Raw genomic sequence first — 26,380 nt, 5'->3', positions numbered from 1 at the left:
TAAATTCATGCTTTTATAAATCTCAGGGTTTCCATAAGTAAGCTGGCATCTGATTCTTTGTCTCAGACACCCTATTTTGCTGAAAATTTTATCAGCACCCATCACAAGAGTTCATTATTAGAAGGAGTGATAGACGTTGCCACTTCAGCCCCAGCCTTCTCTTCCTTAACCACCATCCAAATTGTTTGTTTGTTTGTTTGTTTGTATTCCAAGCTTTATATACCCCTTGACTGTAATAAAACTTAAAAGTTGTTTCCAGAAAGAAGAAAACAACAAAGCTACTGGTAAAAAAACCCCCAAATACTTTAAACATTCAAAAAATAATTTGCATTGTTAGATTAAAATAATTTAAATTTAATCCCCATTATCGCTGCTGCTGCTGGCTTCAAAATGTTATTGTTCTCTTACATATTATGCATTGCCTGAAGACTGTGAATTACAAAAAACAACAAATGAGCACCTGATTTTGTGCCATGTTTATTTTCTGCTATTTGGGTTTTTTTTAAAAAAAAAAAACACTTTTGCTATCTTAGTATGTTTTTGCTAATTAGTATGCAATGCCAAATATTATTTTTAATCACATTTCTGCTGTTGACCCTGGGAACACGATTCTGTTGAAGGTGTGGAATATAAATAGTATGTATAGACAAACAAATGAAAGCACCCTGGAATCAAATTTGAATAATGGGCCTACACACGTTTAAAATAAATAAACCTTCCCAAATAAGGGGAAACTTGTGTGTTTGTTTGTGTTGTTTGTTTCACGTTGCTGGAGTCTGCATTGTTGTGGATGAAAATCATTATACTGGTAAGGCATCTGGGGAGGTGAGTTTTGCTTTTTTTAGTATCAGTGATCTTAAAATAACATCAAATCCTAGTTAGGCTGTGTGTGTATGTTTTAAAAGTGCCCCTGACAAAATGTTTTGGGCCTAATGTAAATATTTTGGTACACCTAAAGATCTCCTGCATGCAGAGCCCTTACTACCATTAGGCATAGTGAGGCACTCACCTCAGGTGCATGGTCTGTCTTGAAACCCCCCCCCCCCCCCCAGTTAACCTTCTGCATCTGATCAAACTCGGCCCTCCAGATGTTTTCAGACTACAATTCCCATCATCCCTGACCACTGGTCCTGTTAGCTAGGGATCATGGGAGTTGTAGTCCCAAAACATCTGAAGGGCCGAGTTTGCAGTGGAGGATGCTATCCAGTAGCTAGCAATGAAGTAAAAATGGACTGCCAGCTTCTGTATGTGAAATGTTGTTTGCCTCAGACACATATCTGCCTACATATTTCACCCCAGAACCTATGGCTGGGGTAAGCAGTGTGGTGCCATCCAGATGTTGCTGGATGTTGAGAGATGGAGTCGCAACAAAACCTGGAATGCACCACGTTGGCTACTCTTGCACTACAGGTACAAACAATGGGAAATGTTTGCACCTAGCAATCAGAATGTGAGTTACGACGTTTGCTCCAGTGAACTTGTCCCGGCATTCCAAATCACAGCGCACCAAGTTGCACGTAGGGTTGAACAGGGGTGGGAAATTCCTATGCCTTTTTTGGGCTTGGATTTCAGGGAAGGGATACTTCCAATAGCAGCCAGAAGCTTCTTTTACTAGTACTGTATAAATATACACACAAGATGGTTTGAGCATTGTAATAGGCACGTTTCAAAGCAATTACATTCATTTAAACCTTTTAGGCTTGACAATAACCTTCAAGGTTCAGTGTGCCGCTTTGTAAATATTTGACTTTTTATAGGGGCAGATTGAGAGCTAGCTGCTCCAGCATTTATTTTTCCATTACAAGGTAGTATGAAATGGCTGCCTGGGTTTGGGGATGGGGGCAGGGAGCCATTTACCAGAATGTGTACAACACTTAATATTCTAATGACCTGAATAATGCATCACAAAGTTTTTATTTTTGGATATCATGGCAGCTGAATTAACACTTTGGTGCATATTTCATATAAACTGAGACCCTCGTTGCTGTTCCTGCTATTAAGTGTGCATGTTTTAATATTTAGTGGGACACGTTACCTAATGAGAAGAAGTCACTGCAGAGGTGGGGGGCTTCTGGTCCTCCAGATCTTACTGGGCTACTTTATCCCTGACCACTGACCATACTGACGGGAGCTGGAGTTCAAACCCATCTAGAGCACTACCAGTTCTCTATCACTGGGCTGCTGTCCAACCTGCGCCAGCAAATCAGTTATCATCTTAGCAAAACCACAGGACTCGCTGCCCATGACAGCAACTGTAAGCATAATTTTGTTTCATTATCTAGCTCGACACTGTTGGCTGAATGTTTTTGCCTCTCCCCTTGCCATATCCTTCCCACTGCTATGGGATTACGAAATTGGATCAAAACTGAACAAAATGTAACCTCCTGCTTCTCAGATAAATGAAAGATAACCTTCGTTGAGACAGGCACACGCCGACGCAGCCAGGCACTCATACGCCTATTTCCGTAGGCTAAACAAGTTCATCTGGCAGATAAAACTGATTCTCAAGGGCATTCCTATTACTGTTAATCGTGTTCCAAACAAATGGAGGCACCATCCAAACAAGCGTTTATATTTCAAGCCAAAACAGGGGTAGGGGGAAAGTCATAACAGTTTAGTGGTAGAGCACATGCTTTGTCTGAAGGTTCAATCGCCGGCATTTGCAGTTAGGGCAGGGAGAGGCCTCTTCAGAGAACCACTGACAGTCTGTGTTGTCAATATTGACCTAAAAAGACAGTACAGTCATACCTCGGGTTACAGATGCTTCAGGTCGTGTTTTTTTGGGTTATGGACCCACCGAAACCTGGAAGTACCGGAATGGGTTACTTCCGGGTTTTCATGGTCGAGCATGCACAGAAGCGCTAAATCGCGCTTTGCGCATGCACAGAAGTGCCAAATTGCAACCCATGTATGTGCAGACGCGCCGCTGCGGGTTGCGAACGCGCATCCCACACTGATCACGTTTACAACCCAAGCACCCACTGTATAAGGCATCTTCCAACACAGGCGGATTTAGGGTAGTGTGATCAGTTCTGCAGAACTGGGCGCCGAGCCTAGGGGGTGCCACAGGGCATCACAACTATGACATAGTGAATTAAGCAGAATGAAAGGCAAGACGTAGGAGGGTGCCAGATTTTGGCCTGGCTCAGGGTGCCCTTGAAATTTGAAAGAGCAAAGCCAGCCCCTGCTTCTAATGTTCTTAAAGACACTCATGTAGGGGAATGGCTACTTGTTTCCCCCAGAACCTAGAACCAGCCAGGAATCATGCAAATGCACATTTCTCTAATGCTTGTTGATGTCTCCGGTGCTGCTCCTTTCCCTCAGCCAACATGTAGGGGGGCCAATCCCTCCCAACAACTGCCCCAGGGGCAAAAAGATGCTTCGCCTTCTCTTCCTCTCCAAAGTGAAAATGGAGGAAGAGCACCAACCACTCCCCCACCCCCACCCCCTATTTTTTGTGGGTAGAATTTGTACACAGTAGATGCACCAGGGCCTGCATCAACAGTATAAAAGTATAAAAAGTATAAAACTGTACTAAAAACTTTTTCTAATACCTTGGAATTGGCTATATTTATTCAGTTTCAGAAGAAAGAAGTACAGTCAATCCAAACATTGTAAGACCTGAGCATGGAAATCAAACCTTAGAAATGAAGCCACAATGCAGTTCTCAAGGTCCTCGCCCAGATGCTTCCTTTGAGAAGGAGAAATAAGCAAGTCAGTTTTATCGTGCTTAGATCTGACTTTATAGAATTGCTCAGGGAACAAAGGCAGGGTAGTGAAAAGGCTTCAGGGCACAATGGAAGCCTGAATTCTGAAAACCTCCATCCCAAGATTCAAAAGGTATAGGAGTATTGGGTGGAATACAGCATCAAGCTAATGCAATTGTTCTGCCAGTGCAAGCATTTCCGCTTGCCAGGTGGAAAAATCTCTGCTCTGCTCCCCTGCCCCATGATGCTCTGGAGGTTCTCCTGACCCTCCCAAGCAGATTTGGGGAAGAGGAAAGCCCCATACAGTAGTACCTCGGGTTACATATGCTTCAGGTTACAGACTCCGCTAACCCAGAAATAGTTCCTCGGGTTAAGAACTTTGCTTCAGGATGAGAACAGAAATCATGCTCTGGCAGTGCGGCGGCAGCGGGAGGCCCCATTAGCTAAAGTGGTGCTTCAGGTTAAGAACAGTTTCAGGTTAAGAATGGACCTCTGGAACAAATTAAGTACTTAACCCGAGGTACCACTGTACTAGCAGAACTTGTTGCATTGGCTTTCACTAGTACAACGTAGCTGAATCCGGCCCCATAGACCAAGGTTTAGAATCCAGGCCTTGACAACAGCAGCACATTAAGATCAACAAATCTACTATAGCATAAAGTTTCAAAGTCTGGCGTTCTCTTCATGAGATGCATGAGATGTTATTCTCAGTTGGCATACAGACACAGAGACCTATAGAGGAAAAATGCAAACAGGGGTTCAAGTAGCAATGAAGCACAAAAGCAGAGTCTTCAAAAAAATCAACTGAAGCTTAAACATATCCAAACAAGCATAGCAACTATTCACAACAGCAATAATTCATAACAAGCATCCTGTAATTGCCGTGGCGATTGCTGTGATTTTGCTTGTCCAAGACAGAAGATTCTCTCTTTCACACTTCTCTAATGGTGTTTTTGCACTAGGCAACTTTTCAGCTGAACGCCCCATAGAAGTGCCCTTACTATTGCAAGATTTGCATTTATTTTGTGTTAAGTTTTATTATTCAACTTGCAAAATTATTCTCGTCGCGATGCCTCGCCCGTTAGTATGCATTTTTTCCTCTATTCATGGCTGCACTTCCAGGTCACAGCTGCATGGGTTGCTAAGGCACCATCGCTGCAGGTTGAGAGACGAGCACAGCTTGCCTGGAACTTGTACACACTGCACTTTCCTTGTAGTGGCAGCTTGATGACATGCTCTCCTCCCCTATCAATTTTCTTTGCACAGAGATGAATTGCCCAGACACCCCCCTCTATGTCAACTTTAAAAAAAGAAATGGGTGTATAGCCTGCGGGAGAGTTGAGGGCCTGAGAGATAGGCATGGAGAACTGAACCTGGCTCCTGGGTGGCATACACCCCTGCTATATACAACGTCACAAACTGGTTTCCACATATATACTCCAGTTTAGCAATTGGTGTAAGAACCAGCTGTGTTGTTCAGATAGTCAGGTGTAGGAATGACTTTGTCTGAAAATATTGCTGCTAAGCTTATCCACATTTCTTTTAGTAGAGTACAGGGTCAGATTTAAGGTGCTGCTTTTGACCTTTAAAGCCCTTCATGGCCTAGGACCCTCGTACCTACGGGACCGCCTCTCCCGGTATGCCCCACGGAGAGCCTCAAGGTCCATAAATAGCAACACCCTAGTGGTCCCAGGCCCTAAGGAAGTTAGATTGGCTTCAACCAGAGCCAGGGCCTTTTCAACTCTGGCTCCGGCCTGGTGGAACGCTCTGCCTCATGAGACCAGGGCCCTGCAGGATCTGATTTCTTTCCGCAGGGCCTGTAAGACAGAGTTGTTCCGCCTGGCCTTTGGCTTGGAGCCAATTTGATTCCCTCCCTCTCTTTCTTTTTTCCTTTCCTTCTCCTCCTGTGATGAGGCTACATTTTAATATTTTAATGTTGTATTTTAATTTTGTTTTTAAGTTGTAATCATTCTACTTGTTTTTATTATTGCTCTGAGCCTGGCCTTGGCTGGGGAGGGCGGGGTATAAATTATTATTATTATTATTATTATTATTATTATTATTATACCTAAATCTCATGTTGTTCCTTGATCTAGACAAGAAGTGACTTCTTCTCTCTCTTTTTGTGTGTGTGCTAAAAATACAATCAATTATCACACATTATATTGATTATTATATACACCTACACATACATATTTCAGGTTTCCTAAATGACCAGTGCATAGGTAGATATGTACAACAGTGCATAAAAATACAGTAAAATATCAAGTACTAATAATCCACAGTCCACTATGTGAAGCTGTGGAGAGTCAGGTGCCTATTTTCATATCAATTCAGGTCATGCTGGAATTTGGGGGCAGAGGAGGGGAGGGGGAAAGATTAAGTCCAACTTCTTATCTGAATGGCACTAGCGAACTTGAACAACAATTGCATCAATGGAAAAACTGACATAAAAGCTGGAAGATGGGAAGAATGTTAAAAAAGCAACATAGTATCTCTTTATTGTATACGTAGCACAAAAGGAAAATACCAGACAACCACTGGCAGCAAACAAAAATGGAGAATTCCAGTTATGAGAACAAATGTTTAATTGTACAACAAAAATTGAATCACTGCTTTTAACTACATGTTATTTATATATCTATGAAATCGTATGTTGTTTTGCTTTTACCAGAAAAGCAAATCAAAATTGTTTTTTCAAAAAACTGTAACAATACTTATATAGTAACACTTCAAAAATTATGTTGCAGGAATACTTCAAGGGACACAATTATTTATACATACAGTATATATTTGTGTATCATTTTATATACAAATAGTCCAGCTTTTTTTGAAGAAAACCACCACCAATGCATGAGCAGTTTGGATACAAGCAGGTGAGGCAAAGTCATCTGAGCAAAGCTGAATTGGATTGAGAACTTGCCACTTTAATATGGATTCCTTCTCCATCCCTAGTCAGAGGTTAAAAATGGGTTCTTCCTGCCAAACATTTATATTTATATTTAAGCAGACGTACACCTGAGCTTTCTTACATTACATTGACATGCGCTTATTGGTGCAAGTCTATCAAATGTGTGTGAGAGACTCTTTGTTAACCAAGATAGCTTTGAATTTGGGGTGGCTTTCTTCATGTCCGTTTAACTCTATTACACTTAATTCTGACTAAGTCAGCCTTAATCCAGCGCTTACATCACAGAAAAGATCTACCTAATGGATTAACCCAGATTAAATGGTTCAAAATAACTAACACTGCTTTAAATTATTTTGGAAAATGTGTGGGAAGCCAAGACATTAAATAAAAGCAGAACCAGAAGCTAGAACTTTTGTTTTTTCCCCAACACAAAACAACCCTTACTATACATTTTCTGGTGTATTTATAGACATATATTATGGGAGAGCTAAAGAAAATAGCAGTAAAACTGCAATCGTTTACCCACTTAGCTGGGAGAATGCCCCATTGAACTCAATGTATAGGATTAGACTCTGAAAAAATCAAATGCTATGACAGTTCAAACCAGAGATGGAGAACCTAACACCCAAGGGCCAAATGGTTATCCAAGCCTCTCTATGTTGCTCTTCAGATTCTCCCAAGGCCACACACCCCTTACATGCTGGAGGTGTTTTATGCTGGTTAAAATAGATCTGTGAACTGTGATAATGCTTCTTGCTTACATGTATGGAGGACAGAGAGAGGCGTGTATTGATTAAAGATGAAATTTATTTATTTGCTCTACCCACTTTTGCCCATGGAAGTTTCCTCGGAGTGGAACGTAGGCCAGAGTCTGAGTTTCCGCACCACTGCCTTAAAGACGAACAACGTTATCTCCAGAGTCCAGTTCTCCAAACTACACTTCAGCAGGGTAAACTGCCCACGCACTGTAATTAGATGTACTTGTAAGTACAACTATTAATTAGCTAATTATTAAATTTATTACACTTCCTTTGCTGGCAGGTCTCAGGGTAGGTGACAACCATATAAAATTCAGAACCAAAACCAGTTAGAACAGAGTACAGTCACAGGAATATGATGGGTCCTGAAAACATTGACGTCAGGTGTTGAAGGCCAGGGCAAAAAAAGTGTGTCTTCTGCATACCTGCACTCTAGGTACCCGTCTGATTTTGGCTGGCAACTGATTCCAGAGAGCTGGAGCTGCAACCCTAAAAGCCTGGTTTCTAGTACAGGCTAAGGATACCTCTGGAATAGATTGTACTGAGGAGCACAGCTGCTGGGCAGGGATATAGGGGGAAAGTCAGTCCCTTAGATATCCTGGTCATGGGTTGTTTCAGGCTTTAAATGCTAAAAACAAAAGCTTGAATGGTGTGTGGGAGAATAATGGAGCCACTGAAGCTCCTTCAGCAGAGGTGTTATATAATTTTGACAAGGTGCCTCAGCTGCATTTGCACCAGCTGCAGTTTATGGGTTAAGCCCAAAGGAAGCCCCATATAGTGTGTGTTGCGGTAATCCAGTTTTGAGGTTACCCATACCAAGATCACAGTGGGCTAGCTATCTCAGTCCAGGAATGGCCATAGCTGACTTACCAATTGAAGCTGGTAAAAGGAACTTCTCCATCACCAAGCCTACCAGCACCTTAAATGACAAAGATGGATCCACATACACGTTCCTTCAGAGGGAGTGTTACCCCACCCAACGCTAACTCCCAAATGTAAGAACCACTCACCCACAGGCCTCTGCCTTGCCAGGGTTTAAATGTAAGTTTATTGGTCCTCATCCAGCCCACAGCTGAGGCTAGATACTGGTCCAGAGCATGCATGGGCACAAATTGAGATGTTTTTGGAGAAACAGAACTTTATGTCCCCAATGCTATGTAACAACTGTATGGAGCTGTTGAGAGCAGTCATTAGGAGGTTTGGAGCAAACTGTCCTCAAATAGTGCCCTGCAGCACCACATAACATAAATGCCAAAGGGCTGATGAGCAGTCCCTTGGTTGATTCTGGAACAAATGGCGCAGGTAGGCTTGCTGCGGCTAGTAAAGCAGTGTCTCTGGCCCCAATCTCACAGAGCCCAGGAGAATACCTGGGGCCACATGCTGGAAGGAGATGAGACGAGGCAAAAGTGGGCAGAGAAGCAATGTGACATTGAAACTAGGAAGGCTACGTTCCAGCCACATCAAGCCTGTCAAGCAATAAGCACTATCAAGAACACATTCTAGCAAGGCAAAAACAGTCAAGTGAGAGGTGATGTGACCTGGGGAGTCATGGATGGCCTCAGAAGAGCCTGAGCACCAGAAAGGGGAGTTTGAGGGGCTGCATCAGGCCCCAGGGACCTAAAGGATCCCCATTTCCAGGCTTATTATTTCAAAATGCTCGGGTGCGTTTGGAGACTCTCCTGAGTGGACTTCTGCTCCAAACATCTGTCCTACCGCACCACCGATTGCATTGGGGACGTTTGGATTTATGTTTAAGTCCTAAGATGCATCATTCTATGGTAAAGTTATGGGCGCCTCCGTTTCGATTTCAAAGCTGCCTCGTCTTATTTCCTCCGCAGAGTCCTCAAGCGCCACATTTCCAGATTGGCGTTTCCTGGCGAGCGCACGTGGCGCTCGGCGCTTTCAAAATGGTAGCTTTCCCGACAGAACACCCGTCGAGCAGCACTCTTCGCGATTCAAGCAGCAAGGCAGAGAAAAGCCCTTTCCCTCCTCGAGCCAGGCAGTTCCTCCTCCGCGGAAAAGCAAAGCCCGGGCTGGAGGCGGGCGAGAGGAAGGCCGAGCTCCTCTGCTCAGAGGCGGCTGGCGCGAAGAGGGAACCAACCTTCAGGACTCCAAGGCGGCCGGGCAGCTCCCCCCCCCTCTCCTCCCCCCAGGTTGGCCGCAGCACCGCATGGAGAGACGTGCCTGGAACGGCTACAGGGGACACGCAGGCGCGATCCTCGCTCGGGAGCTTCCCCGCTCTCTCCCCCCTCCCCCGCTTCCTCCCCGTTCGCTCTGTTTGTAGCAAAGCGCGGATACAGTGACTGGCAAGCCGAGGCCGCCCCCGCTTGCTCATGATACACCCAGGCGCCTCGGAGATGCTATGGGGGCCGGGGAGAAGAAGCCGCGGGCCTTGTCCCCTCAGAAAAGCGCCCGTCCAGGCAGCCGCAGCGGAGTCTCCTTCTTCCCCAGCCCTTCCTCCGCCTGAGGCGAATGAGCGCTCTCCTCGCCTTTCGCTCCTCCCGCTCAACCAAACCCTCGCAGGGCTCCAGTTCCCCGCCCCCCTCCTTTCGCTATTGCCGCAGTTCTAGTGTGTTTCCCCCCCACCCACCTCCTCCTTTTGGCAGGACACCCCCCCCCGCCCTCCTCACCACCCCCTCCCGCTCATTCCCACGTCCTCGCGCCGTCAAAGCGGCGCGCGCTATTGCGCATGGTGAAAGCGGCGGCGGCGGCGGCGAACACCTGAGAGAGGAGGGGTAGGGTGAGGGGGGAGAGAGGCGTTTCAAGAAGGGTAGGAGGGAAGGAGGAGAGCCAAGCTACCTTGACAGTGATTGGCAGCCCGGCCCCAGCCAATGGGTGCTGAGCTAGCGTTTTGGCAACGGGGGAGGGAGAGGCGAGTGGGAGCGTTTAGGCGGCGAGGGTAGGTTGCGCCTCGGACTGAGCGGAGCTCTAGTGGCTGCGGCTGCGTGAGTGAAAGGAGAGACCCTGCGAAAGGGGTGGCGGCGCTGCGAGAAGGAGACGACGACGACGACGAGGAAGGCGACGCGGCGGTGGAGGCGGAGGCGGAGGGGAAGGCACGGCGCGGATCCCGTGCAGCAGCGGCAGCAGGAGGAGTCGGAGCGGCAGCGGCAGCAGCACTTGGTCTTCTCCGGCGCCGTGTGGAGGGCTGCGTGGCTCTCTGTGTGTGTTTTCCTCCAGCCGCGCGCTTCATCTTCCGGCTTCGCTGCCCCCACCGCGCGCCTTTTAATTCCTCGCCGCCTTCGACGGCGTTTTCTTCTCTCCTCAGCCCCCACCCCCACCCTTCGGCTTCTTCCCTTCGGCCACTAATTCTAATAAAAGAGAGGCGTGATTGACATAAAGAGGGGGCAAGGAGAAAAATCCGGAGGAGGGAGGAGGAGCGGTGGAAGCAGCAGCAGCAGCACCGGGAAAAAGAGGAGCGAGCGAGCGAGCGAGCGAGCCCGCGAGAGCAGCAGGCGGAGCAAGGCGTCAAGTTGAACCGCAGCTGAGGCGACCGCCAGCCGGAGGGACGTCGTTTGCGCGGCCGCCTTTGGTGCTGCTGCAGCCGCTGCCGCCGCCGCCGCCGCCGCCTTCAGCTTGGTGTCTGGTGAGGGAGAAGCGAGTCGAGCCTCGGCTGCCTTCCTCCTCCTCCTCCTCCTCCTCCTCCAGGCGACGCTGGAAATGTCTGAACACAAGGCGCTGGATCCGAAGTTGTCGACGACGGAGAGGGTGGTGAAAGGTAAGCGGGGAGCCCGTGGCTTTGGGGCAGCCCGGGGTGGAGGGAAGCCCCTCTGAAGGGGGAGAGGGGGGGGTCGCGGGCGGAGGTCCCTGCCGGGCGGGAGATTCTCGTATTCACACACACCCACTCACCCACACGTCTCTGCGCTTTCGTGAGGGGAAAGAGAAAGGGAGGCTGGCTTGGCGCGGGCTGCCTGTCTCTTTAGCGGGGCTGCGGTTGCCAAATGGGCAAGGCGGGGCGGGGGAGGGAGGGAGGAAGGAGGGCGCGCGCGGGGAGGGGAGAAATAGGAAGCGAGTGCCCGGCGATGGGGATGGTGGAAGGGGCTGCCTATGCGGCTCGGCGCTATGGACTAGTAACGTAGGCGATTGCAGCGGGGGCGCAGCTTTCCTTTTCTTTGCATTAATCCCCCCCCCACACACACTGTAGATCTCGAGGTCTCAATTCTAATGGCACTCCTGCTCCTCCTCTCTCTCTCTTGCTATATTGCAGCAATTTCCCTCCCTCCTTTGGAGTGCTTGCACGGGGCTCGCGAGAGGCAAATCGTGGGGTGGGGGGGGGTGGAGAGACGGTTGGGGTGTGGAAGGAAAACCCTCGGCTTCCTCCTCCTCCTTTGCAGCTGGAAGAGCCGGAGAAGAGTGTGGGACACACACACAGCAGGTCCCCCCTCACTTTCTCTCCGCCGCCCCCACCTCTATTCCTTGGGGGCATTTCCACCTTCCCTCCGCCCACCTTGGTGTGGGTGGCCCTCTTGGAAGCCTCTTCTGCTGGCTCCCAGCGAGATCCCTCCCTGAAACGTATTTCAGCTCCCCCGCCTGTAGAAATATGCCTCTCCCTCTCTGTGTGTGTATCTTCAGGTTTTGACAGCTGGGTTTGTCTTGTCTTCTACCCCCCCCCCCCCCAATCTCCCGCACCCACCCCCTTGACACAGCTGTTTCCCTTTCCTTCCATTAACATACTGCTTGATGCAGATAACCTAGAGATAGCAGTTGATTGGTTGGGGTAGGGGGAGAAGGAAGGAAGGAAGGAAATGGTGGTGGTGGGTTCTTCCCTTTCTATTGGCTGTCCCTTTTGGCCCACTTCTCTGTCCTTCCCTTTGCAAGCGGAGAATTCCACCTGTATGTGTACAGCCATTTCCTCCTCCCCTTTGTCTTTTTCTTAGCCAATGCTGGTATGGTAACAGGCAAGCTTACTGCAGCAGGAATCTTTGAGCGATGCTATCCTCGCACTAGCGGGATCCATTCCTTTCATGGATGAGGATTGCAGATTGATTTGCCCAGGATCTTAACTATTGGGATTTAAGAAATGAGTGCAGGTGTGCTGCCAGGGCAATCCCTCTAGCAAAGCATTACGTTGTTTCCACCACCATTTTTGCTTCCCTTCCTGCGCTCTACACAAACCCTGCTAAATTGGCTTGGCTAGATGTGAAGTTATCTTGCAGACATATTTGGCTACTGTGTTCGTATTTCTCTAGGAATGTATGCATAACTTTATAGGTTTCAAAAACCCATGTATTTAATTTTTGAAATGCTATGTTCAAGACGCATGATTTTTTTTTAACATACATACACATATATATTAAAAATGAGCCATTGAAGAGAGTGTGTGAGTTTTCTCTCTTGCACACATGCATTCACATGCACACTGTGGAAAAGGCTAAATATGGTTGTGCAAAAGGTGCTAGTGTGTGTAATTTACCAATATTAGCCATGTTTATCCAGAAATCCACACAGATTTAGTTGCATTGACTGCCAATAAAATATGCATAGGATTGCCTTACATTCTGAACCTAAACTTGGAATATCATGTCCTAGTAATTTCACTGGGCTTCTTTTGTTACAAGTTAAATTGTACAGGATTGTCACCAAGGGTCCAATCCACTTCCCACTAAGATCAATAGCAGCATCCCTGTTGGCATTAATGAGGCAGGATTACATCCTTGAAGGCTGCAGTTCCTAAACACACCCATTGAAACTGGTGGCATTCATCCAAGGAAACATATATGCTACTGGGTTGTAAGAGTATGTTTAAGTGTGTAAGCATGTTTTTATAGGACAATGGCTTAAAATAATCAATTAAAATGCAAACCCTTCAAGCCTTTTTTAAGGAAAGCAGGATCTATTTATTGCTGATTTTGGTGTAAAATTCAAGAGGCCTGGAAATAACATTGTTTAAATGATCCCTATTTCAACATGTACGCGTTTACTTGCGAATCAGTGTAAATATTACCTAAAAACATTGATGTACAGTTGTTTTGTATTTTCATACTAATACTGAACTGAGTTCACCAAGGGCCTATCCTTACATATTGGTAGGCACCATACACACACAAGGCAGAGGTTTCAGTAGACTTGAGGGATCCCAAAGGTTTGCGGAAGTATTTTTTTTTCCTTAAGAAAAGCAACTATGAGGGGAAACCCCAGTGGAGCTGTGGGCACAGAATGTTAGCTGGTTGTGTGGGTGGGATGTGGAATGAAGTGTTCAGGGTGCCTAGAAGAGGTCATGGCTGGCTGGCTGGAAACCTGAGTAGGAGCAGTTCACACTGCAATATTTTGTTACAGTTCCCACTTGTAATCTTCTATACATTATTATATTACAATTCGAGTGAAGGAGAACATTTTGTACTATGCCACCTTAGGCTGTAATCCTGTATGCATTTATGTGGCAGTTAACTTGGTTAAACTTTGGGGTACATACTTCTGAGCAAACATTCTGAGGCTGCAGCCAGTATGCATACTTGCCTGAGAGCAATCCCATTTAACTTGATGGAACGTTTTGTGGTATCACAATAAGTAAATTTAACACCCTGTGCCTGTAACATGGTTGCAGCATTGCATATTAGTGCAGCAGATGCTGTATAAATCTTGGGAGTTGGAGGTGGAAGCAGAGACTTCTGAAGTGTTGTGGAGGATTCCCTGCAGCTCTAGAAGGAAATTTGAGTAGGAGTTATTGGTCAAAAAATTTGATTGAATTGATTTGTTATCTCTGAATATGGGCTGCACTCAGATTTGGCTTTCGGTCAATTTAAGTGCAAATGGTAAAATACTAAGGGTTGCAGTTATAATACACACTTAACTGAAGCAATCTCTTCTTAATTTGGTAGGGCTTGCTTCTGAGTAAGTATATACAGAATTGGCCTACAGTTGTAAATAAAGTAATATGGCAAGGCCTCTTGTATTTTTTTTCCAGATTAGGAAAAGTGAACTCTGAACAAAAGGAGGGCATTTTACATAAAGGTTCTTGTTTCATTGGGCTCCTCATGCCACATCAAGGTTTGCAATTCTGCCAATAATTTTTTCCTACAACAGAAATGCATTGAGTTTGCCATAATTCGTTAACCAGGCAAAGCTTTCTATCTATTTGGGCCGTGTAGATCCTATATTCCTGTAAAAATAATTCATGAAAACTTAGCCTGCATACTTCCTTGAGAGTAACATCCACTGAATTTGATGGGATTTACTGCTGAGTAAATGTTAGGATTTGGCTGAGTAGCACGGGATATGACTTGGCATAGATTAAGTAGTATTTCACATATTTGTTCAGCTGGTCTGATGGAGGTCATGATGACACATGTCAACATTTTACCAATAAGATATGAAATGATTTAACCAATGTTTATTTTATTAAGTGTTTGAAAATAATTTAAGTTTTTAAATATGGAACCTGGAGGAAATGGCTACTAAGGCTCAAAATGAATATAAAGCAGAACAGACCTCATTTTGTTAAATGGCGTTTTTCCTGCACTGATGCAAAAATGAAGATGATTGGAGAAAGAAAGAATTTGTTTGCCCAGTTGTAATATATTAGTAGTTCAATAGCCTCCAGATCTTGTTGGGCTGAAACTCCTCTCAGCTCCAGATGGCCAGCAGTCAGGGAAGATGGAAACAGTAGTCCAACAACATCTGGAGGACACCATGTTGCCTACCTATGTAATATAGTATGTAATATAGTAGCAATATATGTAACTGTTCAATTAGAATCCTGAATTCTCTACTTGGAAAATATTTTGTACAGCTTAATCCCATGCACATTTACTTAAAAGTAGGTCCCATTTTGTTCAGTGGTACTTGCAGCCAAGTTAGTGAACATCTGATCAATGCCTTTTCTCTCTCTTTGGAAATGTTGCAAATCTGGCTCTGAATACTTTCAAATATTTTAAAATTACACAACTTCTTGGTTATTTTGGTTACCCTCAGGCAAGTTTCTTCTTGTTTGGTTTTGTGATTCTTAGCTAAGAAATCTGGGCAAAAATCATATCTGGATTGAATATAAAATGGGTCAATGAAAAATTCTCGCAACACCTGGTTTTATATTAAGGACATTTATTTGGGAATAAAATTCATTTGTGAGCAATACATATCTTAGCTTTGATTCATTCTTTTGGCTGTCTCAGGAAAAAAACTGGCTAGGAATTTGCCTGACAGCAAAGAAAGAGAAGCAGGGAAGAGGTAACTGATGGGAGTTGGAGAGGGCCAAGGGTACTTAATTTATTGAAAGCAGCACATACGTTTTTCTTAGTTACATCCTGAGGTTAGGAATGGGGGTGCGGCAGGGAAAAGGATGGAACAAATTCTCTATTGGCTTTCAGAGCATTGCTGTTAAGCTTTGAGAAGCTCTGAACAGACAAGCTGATAGATGTTCATGATCTGAAGGAGTAGGGCCATAGCTCTACTTTGCCTGCATTTCCGGGTAGGACTGGGAAACCCCAGAGAGCGGCTGCCACAAATGTAAACAGTACTGAACTAGATGAACCAGTGGTCTGATTTGGCATGTTCCTATGCTCAGCAATCCCAAGTGAAATGGTGTCTCAGAAATGGCCGTTCTAGAATACACGCTTTAAGCAGGAAGCCAAAGAAGGCTGGTCTGGGGACATGCTGTTTCTTGTAAGGACATTTACATTACAACCAACACTTTGTACAAGAACAAAGGTGGCTTAAGTAATTTTTGAGGGGAAGACAATATTTAAAAAATGAAGAAGGCATCCTCAGAATCAGATTTGACGGAATCATTATTTTTCCGCCGCTTTTGAAATAATTCACCTTTCATTATGTGAGAGCCTTAAAACACACACACACACACGCACAGTCATAGCTGCAGTCACTCTTTCCCATAGAATTGGAAGGTGTTCCAAAGGTCATCTAGCCCAACCCCTTGCAATAGAGGAATCTGAACTAAAGCATCCCTGGCAGATGGCCTGTCCAACCTCACCACTTCCCAAGGGAGTCAAACAGCTCCTATTGTCAGAAAGTTCTTCCTGATGTTTAGTCTGAATCTCCTTTCTTGTAACTTGAAGCCATTGATTTGAGTCTTACCCTCCAGAGAGGAGAAAACAAGCTTGCTCCGTCCTCCATGTGAAAACCCATAAGATATTTGAAGATATTTGCATGCTTCTTTTCTTTACACTTCACACTCAAACTGTTCGCAGCACATTGCTCTAGTCACATTAATCTCCTTCGGATCTATCAGCAATTGGGATGAGGCAGTAGAGGGCATTACTCAGTACTGCTCTGCTGTGAGCTTGGAATTGGTGTTGGGTTGGGGAAGGCAAAGGTAAGACCCACTCCTTAAGACTCTTGGGCACCCGATAGCTAGCAGTTTAAGGGAGCTCAGTGGCATAGAGCACATGCTTTGTGGGGAAAAGGTCATAGATTCAATCCCTGGTGTCTCCATGTAGAGCAGGGACAGACTCCCTGTCTGAAACCTAGTGAATCCTCTGTTGGTTGGTGTAGGCAATGCAGAGGTGGATGGACATATTGTGTAACTTGGTAAAAAAACAACACCTTCCTATGTTTTCAATCCTCCTCCAGAGCTTTCTATGTATTTTGCCTTGGTCAGCCTTTCAAAACACTAATAGCTGTTCATAGGTTTGTGTGCCTGCGTGAATTCGGATGCTCTGGAAGCTGAAGGTTTTTGAGCTAATACGACTTTCCCCAAGGGTGTCTGTATTTGCATGTCATGGTAAGCCACGATTTACCATGGAAATCATGCCTCATTGGCTCCTCCCAACTGGCACATGGAGGAATGCCCAGGCTTGGCATTGTGCCCAATTCAGGGATTATGGCTTGTTTCACTTCAAGCAAATCATGAAGGTAAGCCAAGAAAAACCTCTTACCTTATGGAGTGAAACAAACCTCAGCCCCAGGTTTGGATGTAATCCAGGGAGTGTGGTTTGTTTCCCTTGCATGCTAGCAGCTGATGAGCAAAGTGGATGCGATTTGATTGTATGCGGTAATCCGTGGTGAAGGTGATAAAGGTGATATTGTGGAAATAGTCGTGCATGCCAAAGTGTAGTGGTGGCGGTGGAGCTTTCCCATAAAGACCGATGGCTTCATAATGCACACTGAAAGAATGAGAGTATGAAATAAAAAAACTTCAGAGAAGTGAGCTGTCCCTCCTGGGTTTCTGAGCACCACCATTCAAACTGCAAAGGTCTGTTGGGGTGCATGACTCATATAGCTATCGAGATTGCACTAATGGAATGGGCCTGGGAAGCATGTCACTATTTCATACAACTTTGTTCCAACTCTTATGTAATGAGTAGTTGGCAGATTAATATGTGTCACCGGGTGACTCATTATTAGGAGCCAACATATTATAGCAGCTGAAGCCCTTTATGAAGGAGATACCTGGCTTTCTGGGTGGTAGATCAAGAAGACCAGTTTATTCTGTACACTACAAAGAGAGCTGCCTGGCCCCTCACATCATAGTAAGATGCAAAGTTTATTTTAAGAAACTTTGTGCAGAACTGTATTGTTCTGCTACAATGTTTTGCATTTCCAAAGACATAGAAATGATTGTTCTAAGAGCACAGAAGAGTCATTTTGGGGACAAGTTTTAAATAACTGCTGGGTGTTGGATTCTCACCCTCCAACCACATACATGCTCACTTGGAACTTAATCCCAAAGATTTCAATGGGACTCCCTAATAAGTGTGCCTGTATTAATTGCCTGCTGCTGTTGGAATCCTGTGCAAGGGATTATCAGGGTTAAAATATTGCTCATTGTCTCAACAAAAGTGCAAGAAAGGACCAGTCAATAGAAAGCATGGAACAGGGAGTTGAGGATTTAAATCTGTTCCTCCATCGTCCTGAGAGACCTTTACAGTCACTGGTTCATCCGTGTGTGCAGTATCTTCTATAACTCCTACACTTATTTCTATTGGTATAATAACACACAAAGCTTTGACTGAATTGAAGTTACTGGGAAAACCAGGCTCCAGTGAGTTCATTCCCCCCGTCCGTCCCCCCCCCAACTAGCAGGTGAACTGCCTTTCTGTAGTGAAATTAGCATCTGTTCTAGAACCAAATAGCCTCGATCCTTTCTTTCACCATATTTCTTCAATAAAACTGATGCAAGTAATTTGCAGTCAAAGGAAAATCTCAAATGGAATGCTCAGTTATAGGGGGGGAGAAGAAGAAGAAGAAGAGGAAGAGTTTGGACTTGATATCCTGCCTTTCACTCTCCTTAAGGAGTCTCAAAGCAGCTTACAATCTCCTTTCCCTTCCTCCCCCACAACAAACACTCTGAGGTGAGTGGGGCTGAGAGACTTCAGAGAAGTGTGACTAGCCTAAGGTCTCCCAGCAGCTGCACGTGGAGGAGCGGGGAAGCGAACCCGGTTCACCAGATTACGAGTCTACCGCTCTTAACCACTACACCACGCTGGGAATGCATGTGCCCTAGAGCAAAGGTGGCTAACCAGTAATTTTTGTCTGTCATCACAAGACCCCACTGATTTTGGCAGTGGCGGCAGAAATAAATAAATTTGATATAGTACTGAGTGAATAAATTTCTCCAGTACCTTGAAAGAGATAGAACCCCCTACCTCACTCCCACCCTGGTGAAAGGGGTGATAGTACAGATCAGCTGAGGAGGGGGTGCTGCATTTGTTGGTGGCATTGAAGTGTGTGGTCAGCCATGCCCACTGCTGCTATGTAGCCTCTGCAGGATTGTCCAAGGATGAATGTAGCCCTTGGGACAAAAAAATGTTAGCCACTCCTGCCCTAGGGCAGTGTTTCCTAAACTTGGGTCTCCAGCTGCTTTTGGACTACAACTCCCATCATCCCTAGCTAGCAAAACCCAGTGGTCAGGGATGATGGGAACTGTAGTCCAAAAAAGCAGCTGGAGAACCAAGTTTGGGAAACACTGTCCTAGATAATGCATATGGAGTATTGCAAAGTTACTTTTTTAAAAAAAATGCATAGTGAAACAGATGACCCCCCCTAAAATGATGATAGTTGCTGTTATGAGCACTCACTAGGGCTGTGACTTTCAGACCTTAAGCCCTTGGGTAGCCCTTTTTGTATTGAGGTCTGCTGAGGAATTGCTATGTGCCTATAGCGTGTATGTCCTTGTGTGTCTTATCAGTGTGCACAAAGCACAAGCCAGTTGGGCCTCATTGTTGCCCTCTGAGAACTGATGTGGCAACCTAGCATTCTCTTGTGGCTGCAGGGGACTATTGCTAGTGTTGAGTAAGTTGTCTTCAAGGGAAGCTGGTATGTCCTTACTGGTTTTCTTATTGGGGAACTTCTGATAGATTTCCAAGGAACCCTCTTCCACTGTGCCTTCATTGAGCAAGGGGTTAAGAGTGCAAATACTTCCTCTCAGACTGTCTATTGTAGTGAGCTATATTGTCTTCATTCTGTTAACCACTGGGCAGTAGCTATAATAAATGAGTGTAATTCAGCAGCAAGTTAAGCATGTTGAAATCCTTTAAACTTTGGCATCAAAGCTGAGTACTTGTTTTAATACCCAAGTATAACCACATTTAATACCCACAGTGGGAGCTTAACAGGCATTTATTTATTTTTTGCAGTTGTTAGTTGCTTTGTTAAAAACAAATAAATATATGTCTCGGCATGACTTAACAAACAAAAACGCAAGTAGATAAAAATTGGTCAAAAGCTGATATTTTAAAAAAAACAAGCATATAATACAAACTCCTAAAATGTTCATTCCGCAATAGAGACTAACTTAACCATAAAAATGCCTTGGCCTTAACTCTGTGTGGATTTTCGGTTCATTTATCTTTAGCTGTTTCTATAGCACCTTTTCAATGCATGCAGTGATTTACAACTCTCTCCATTGTTTTTGCCTCAGTCCTTGATGGTAGCAGGACTCGACTTGAGAGACCGTGTCTGGCTATGTGTGCTTATGACAGAATAGGGATCTGTACTTGGGATTCTCACAGTAGCGATAGGCAGGCAGTCACCTATGCCACTAATGGCCCCAGTGCTTGTTTCTGCTTTTTGCTATAGCCTTTTGCAGAGAGTTGGTGCCCTGCATGCTCCCTTATACTTAGCTGAAGTACAAGCAGATATAGCTTATATATATTTGGAAGCCATCCCATAACATGATTTTCTGGGAAAGGGCAAATACTGTTTCTTCCAGCTGTACCAGGGAAGCCCAAACAGTTACTTGCCTTTAAAGGCTAATCTAGCATTTCAGTATCCTCATGAGTGATGGCTTCATGCCCAGGATGTAATGTCTAGCATGGATTCCCCTTGTGTACATGGAGTGTTTGATACCAGTGAGAAATATTAGAGGCTTGTTTTTTTTCCTAATTATCTGTTGTCCACAGGACTACAGCTGGTTCACCCCCTGACCATACAATTGCCAAGGCCAAGATGATGTCCAGAAAAAAGAGAGAAAAAGAATAATGCAGTCAAAAAAGAAAGGGTTGCTGCACTGTCACTATCCTCCATGTTAGCCAAATTGCACAACTTATATTATCAAAGCAAAGGCCGCTACTCTGCATGGAGTTCAGTGGGCTGCCGTGAAGTTACGAAGCTTTGATGGGTTCCTGGTAATACTGAAGCCACTGCAAATTTCATTTCAGTTCAGTGCCGTTTTTTACAGTTCATTTTTGAGAGCTGCAGTGCTTAAGAGCAGCTTTGCTTAACTTTTTTTTTAAAAAAAGAATGTTTATGCCATTTTGTACAAATGAACAATGGTAAGGGGGCACCATATTGGCTTAATGCCTGTTTTTGTGAGATGTTGGATTGAGGGAAGCTGAATTTAGATCAACAAGCATCTGTGTGTTTGCCTCCTGTAAAAAAAGGCATTTTTTTGGTTTTGTTTTGTTTTTTGCTTATTGCCAGTGAAGAAATACAGACGTGCTGTGCATAATAGTCTAATGCTGGATGGTTCTCTTGCCACTGCCAAGAGTCACAAGACAGCTTCTTATCTGATGATAAATAATATGCTTGCTAGAGTAGTGCACGATGATTTGGAGCAAAGACTGGATGCTGTGAGATAAGCTACAGTAACAAGGCTCTTAAACTCCATTAAACTGTAAAATTGAAGGTATTTCACTCTGTTCCTTTAAAGCAGAAAAGTAGGACTCTTGGTGAACAGTGTTTGTTGAACCAAAGTTGAGTGCAAAATTCACATTTTATTTGAACTGGGAGTGGGGATTTATGAAAAAATGTTAGTTGGCATAAGAAAGTGGCCCTTGTTGGTGATCATTTCAAAGGGAAGATTGATGCTCTTCTTATTAAGGAAAAATAGCCCTTTTTCTGAATAGTCTTGACTTTTTGTGAATGATATCGTCCTTTAGCCAAACCTATGCTTGTATGTTGTATGTGCCAGGGAACTGCCATCAGTGCCGGAGGGAGAGAGCAAAATCCAGAGAGATTCCAGAGAGCGTCCCGGGATTGGGAGAGGCAGCCCATCTTCTGGGGAAGAGAATCAGCGTAGCACCAGTGGAGAAGGGGGGCAGATGGGGGAAGCGGCAAGGCGGTCCCATGACTCCTTGCCGGGGACCAGCGGGGAGAGTAGGGGTCCTCTGCTGCCTACGCCCTCCTTTCGCGCAGAGAGAGTAGGAGGAGACTAGGCGTCAAAGAGCTTCTTTGCTGGAAGAAGTTTAAGAAATGCCCACTGACGGATTCTGCCAGCAGCGATTGAGACAGCCACGGGTGAGTGGCTGTCCAGACAGAAAAGGTTCACTCAGGCAACCCAGCCAGGTGTTTACACACGAGCAACCCCTAGAACCATTACAGTATGGATGCTGTTTATTATCTGCCTTACGCTCTTCTGGTGAAAGGCAGTATACAGATTTCTTAACAGAATAAATAAATTTGGCAGTATGGTGTTGTGACAGTTGCTACATGGTTTCACACTGGCTAGGATCCTTCTAGAAAGGAGTTGGAAGCCCTGGCTTTGTGGGGCAAGAGTGACTTGGAAGTATTTTTTAAAGATGTTTTAAGACTTTAAAATTTAAGAAAGATTTTTTACTAACAGTTTTAAAAGTACCAAAGAAAACCCCTCAATATATATTATATATAAAGGTGAGAAATGGGATTTGCTTAGGCAGCCAGCCTTTTGATGATAATAATAATAATAATAATAATAATAATAATAATAGAAGATAAATAATAAATAATAATAAATTACAGCTTTGTTTTTTCCCAAAAACTTATTTTTTCTTCCCACTTTATGGTTTACTGTAAAGTTTATTTCTTTTTTGTTACTCAATTGTTCACTTGATATTACAAAATCTCAGTAGAAACATATATATTTTTATCCTCTCCTCATCTTGTAGAGGAGACAAGGGAAGTCTGAGGTAAAATCAAAACCAACCAACCAACCAATCAACCAAAAGCACTAATCTGTTTGTACAACCCATCAGGATGTGCCTGAGTTCAAACCCATTATGTTCATAGCAGCCAGAAAGTTTTGCAAAATATCTGAAGGTATTTTAACTTTGGAACATGCTCTCTTTTTCTAATATGAAACATAGTCCACAAGTGGTCTACTCCATTTACCTGTTTTTCTCCCCCATCTGTCTCTTTTCTCCATCCCCTACAATGTTGGATAGGCAGTTGACCCATGGCAAACCTCAGACATACCTGGAATGTGGACTCAGTACCAGCTAACATATGAAGAGTCTGCTGGACTCATCTACTCAAAGAAAGGCTCACTCCAATATCCTGTTCTCGCATTGGCTAGCCACATGTGTATGGGAGGCCCATAAGCAGAACCTGAGCACAACAGCACTCTTCCAATTTCCAGCAACTGGTATTCAGAGACAAACTACTTCCGATAGTTGAGCAGATTTATTCTATAGCCAGGCTTCCGTGTTCCTAGCAAGGAATTTTTGCAAATAAATCTTGAGGAAAACTTTGCCCAGATACTTCATGCCTTTTGTGCAATTATCTCTATGACAATTACCCTTGTTCCATGGTGTTCTCTCCCCCCACTTTTTCTTTTTTACACCCTCTAATTAACACAGTACTGGGACTGGACTGTAGGAAAGGCCAGTCACACAGCTCATGCCAAGCATTACAAATGTGAACAGCAATGAGCTTCCTAGCTTGTTCCTGGTGCAGAATGCTTTGTAAGGCAGTTGTGCTCTGTTTCTGCTTTCTTTCTTCCTGTCTGAAGGGTATTTCTACATGCCAACAACATAAACACAGCTTTGCCCACTTCCTTATTGCACAACACACACACACAAACAGTGGTCAACTTGTACATCCAAACATGACATCTGGAAGTTTCACTGTTTATAAAGTACACAGCATCAGAGCCGTTGGTAATTACAGCTTAAGGATCAATTGAGCTGGTGTCAGATAAAGCAGTGGATTAGATCTTGCACTGAACTGGTTGTTTCTGAATTCCTCAAACTACTCATCCTGAACCAATCATATGTATACTTTGCTTGGAAGTTAAATCTCACTGTATTTAAGGCAGCTTGCTACCTAGCAAGTCTGTTTAACTGCACTTAAAATGTGCAATCTTGATCAGGATTGGGACGATAAAACATTTCAGGTTCTTGACTTCCTCCCCCCCCCCCAACACTCCCTCAGCTGCAGTACTTATAAGTGTGTTGGTAATGTTTCAATTCCTCTCTAGCAGTTTAGTCTTAGATTGTAAATTTGCTCTTAATAGTATTTTTATGTGAGTTCTAGACAGAGTTGCTCAAACATGGCAAAGTAAGCTTTGCAGCTGAAGGCGATGTTACTTATAAATCATGTTGAAGGGTATATTTATTGCTCTTTTGTATCCTTCAAGAAGCCTCATAAAGACAAATGAATGAAGCCACAGCTTGCAAAAGTGGTTGCCACTTCAAGGCAAAACTTAGCAGGCATGCTATTTTATGTGGTTGTATGAGCTCAGATTTCAAGAAGCGGCTTTGTTTTTTGTTTTGTTTTTTTACTTATGTCAGATGGCTCCTGCTTCTGAGACTGCCATTTGCTTCTTTTCCATAACGCAACCTGTGCTTTAGAAGCTGATAAAAGCATCTCATACTTGGACTGTAAATGCGAGCAGGGGGTGGACCTGTGTGCAGTTGGAACCATTGGAACTGTGTGTTTAAAACCTACAAAGTAGGGGTTTAGAACCAGAGGCTCCCAACCACTCCTTTAGAGGTCTAAAACACACTGTGGAAGAACTCGGTTTTATTCACCTTTCTGCCCAACATGTCTCCTTGACTCTGTGGAAGAAAGGGAGCTTGCAAACTCCATGGAGACTTCTGCTCATGGAAAGAAGTACTTATGCCTGGATAAAAAGGTGAAATGTGTGGCATACCAGCAATATTCTCGGGCTTCAGGTCCTTCATGATGACTACTTTCTTCTAGGAAAAAGTAGGCAAACCAGCCTTGTATAGCTTGTATTCTATAGTGGTTGCCCATGCTGGCTATATCCACAGAGGTTGGATTAGATGATCTCCGGGATCCCTTCCAATTCTACAGTTCTATGATTTTGGATTGTGCCCATGGCCTGGTGAAAGATGACACCATTAAGTATCAGTTAAAAGTTATTATGGCTGGTTGCATTTTTTTGGTGGTGGTGGGGTTTGCAGTGTTGTCTACAAAGAGCTAGTTGGGTGGTAACTGGTAATGATTTGTTTTGAAGCTATTTTGTTAATACTATCTCTCCTCCCCCCTTCCCCCCATGGTTTCATTTTATCTAAAATTATTATAGTCTTTTGATCTATTGAAGCTGACTGCAAAATTTCATGGGAGCAAAGCCACCGCTTTTGAAGAATGATGCTCCTTAATTGCTTTTTTATCACTTCTCTGAGCCATTTTGTTTACATTTGGGGCATGGCTGACTTTATCCCAGGGTAGGTCTGAAAATAGCCAGCTGGTATGACCTGAATTGAATAGCTAGCTAGGATCTGAGTGCACTGAGTTCACATGGTAAACTCGTTGTCTCCATGCGTTTTGTTTCTTGTAGGCTTCTCTTAATGATCTGCAGAGGTGTAACACGACAGCAAAAATAAACGCTATGACTGTGAATCTTGCTACTTCATATTGACACTTATGCTGCCACTTTTCACAGTCCTTGTTTACCCCAAAAGTTAATATTGCTGAAATAATAGCTTTAGTCAAACTCCTTCCACTTGCTATTTCGCATGTATTTTGAAACTGGCAGTAGAGCTTTGTAAACACCGAAGGTGTTGTTTCCTTGAACACTTCTCCACAAATTGGGAAACATTTAAATTGGGGATGGGACACCTGTGGCTCTCCAGATATACATGGACCCCCATCAATCCGAGCCAATGAGGTCAGGAACAGTGGTGCAAAAACATTTGAAGGACGACAGGCCAGCTTAAGTGACCCAACCCTGTTTGTGCTGGATGGTGTGAGTCTTTGATGTGGAATTGATGATTTATGACTTATCCCTCAATCAGGAGGATGGCAGCTCCATTGGGAAAAAAACCCTTGTGCTAGGTTCATTTAAACTGGTGCTTCTCAAGCTATCTGATGTGGTGATCCGACAGTTCAATTCCCCCCCCCCAACTGTGTCAGGGACCAGTACCATTTTTGGTCTCAACCTGGGCTGAGGTGGTGTCCCCTGGGGATGGGCAGCCAGTGGGTTGTAGACTGGCACTGGTCCACAGACCACCACTTTAGGTAGCACTGATGAACAACTGAGCTCCCATGTATAGCCAGGGTAACATTCAAATATGTTCTAGCTTCTTTTTCAGGCAAGGCATGTTGCTGTTGGCATAGCAACACTGCTGTTTGGAAGTCAACATGGCTATCTTATTATTTTGTTAAAGATTTTACAAGACTGCCAACATCAAGTCCCAGCTAACTTGTTTATACAAAGACCTGGGGTTAAGATGCCAAAAGCCAGCCACACAAATTATTGTTCTGATTTATAGCCTGGTTTATGTGACTTAGGAGACTGAGATGCCAATGCCCACTTTCAGTGATCCCGTATGTTATGTTGGGGCATAAAAACCTCTGAGACCTCTGAAAAATAATATGCATACAGCCTCACTTTTAAAAAAAGAAGGTGATAAGTCCCAAAACATCGAACTCATTCTGCAAATATCTGTCTTGTA

The 26,380-nt window shown here is 44.3% G+C and overlaps 1 protein-coding gene across 5 annotated transcripts in view; it reads left to right on the top strand.

The window, feature by feature from the left end:
• Positions 1–10,247: 10,247 nt before the first annotated feature.
• The window catches only part of PPP3CA (protein phosphatase 3 catalytic subunit alpha), a 186,103-nt gene continuing 169,970 nt past the window's right edge, over positions 10,248–26,380 (top strand). For 2 of the 5 annotated variants that reach the window (XM_079990249.1, XM_079990248.1), the window contains exon 1: positions 10,248–11,091. In XM_079990249.1, coding sequence (XP_079846375.1) covers positions 11,034–11,091 — 58 coding nt within the window. In that variant the 5' untranslated portion in view covers positions 10,248–11,033. The remainder of the gene's footprint in view (positions 11,092–26,380) is intronic. The other 3 variants (XM_079990250.1, XM_079990251.1, XM_079990252.1) reach the window with 2 other exon arrangements.

Source organism: Podarcis cretensis (assembly GCF_951804945.1).
Source record: "Podarcis cretensis genome assembly, chromosome: 9".
In the NCBI taxonomy this organism is placed as follows: domain Eukaryota; kingdom Metazoa; phylum Chordata; class Lepidosauria; order Squamata; family Lacertidae; genus Podarcis; species Podarcis cretensis.
The sequence above is the reverse complement of the archived record's forward strand: the minus strand, read 5'-3'. Positions and strand labels throughout refer to the sequence as shown.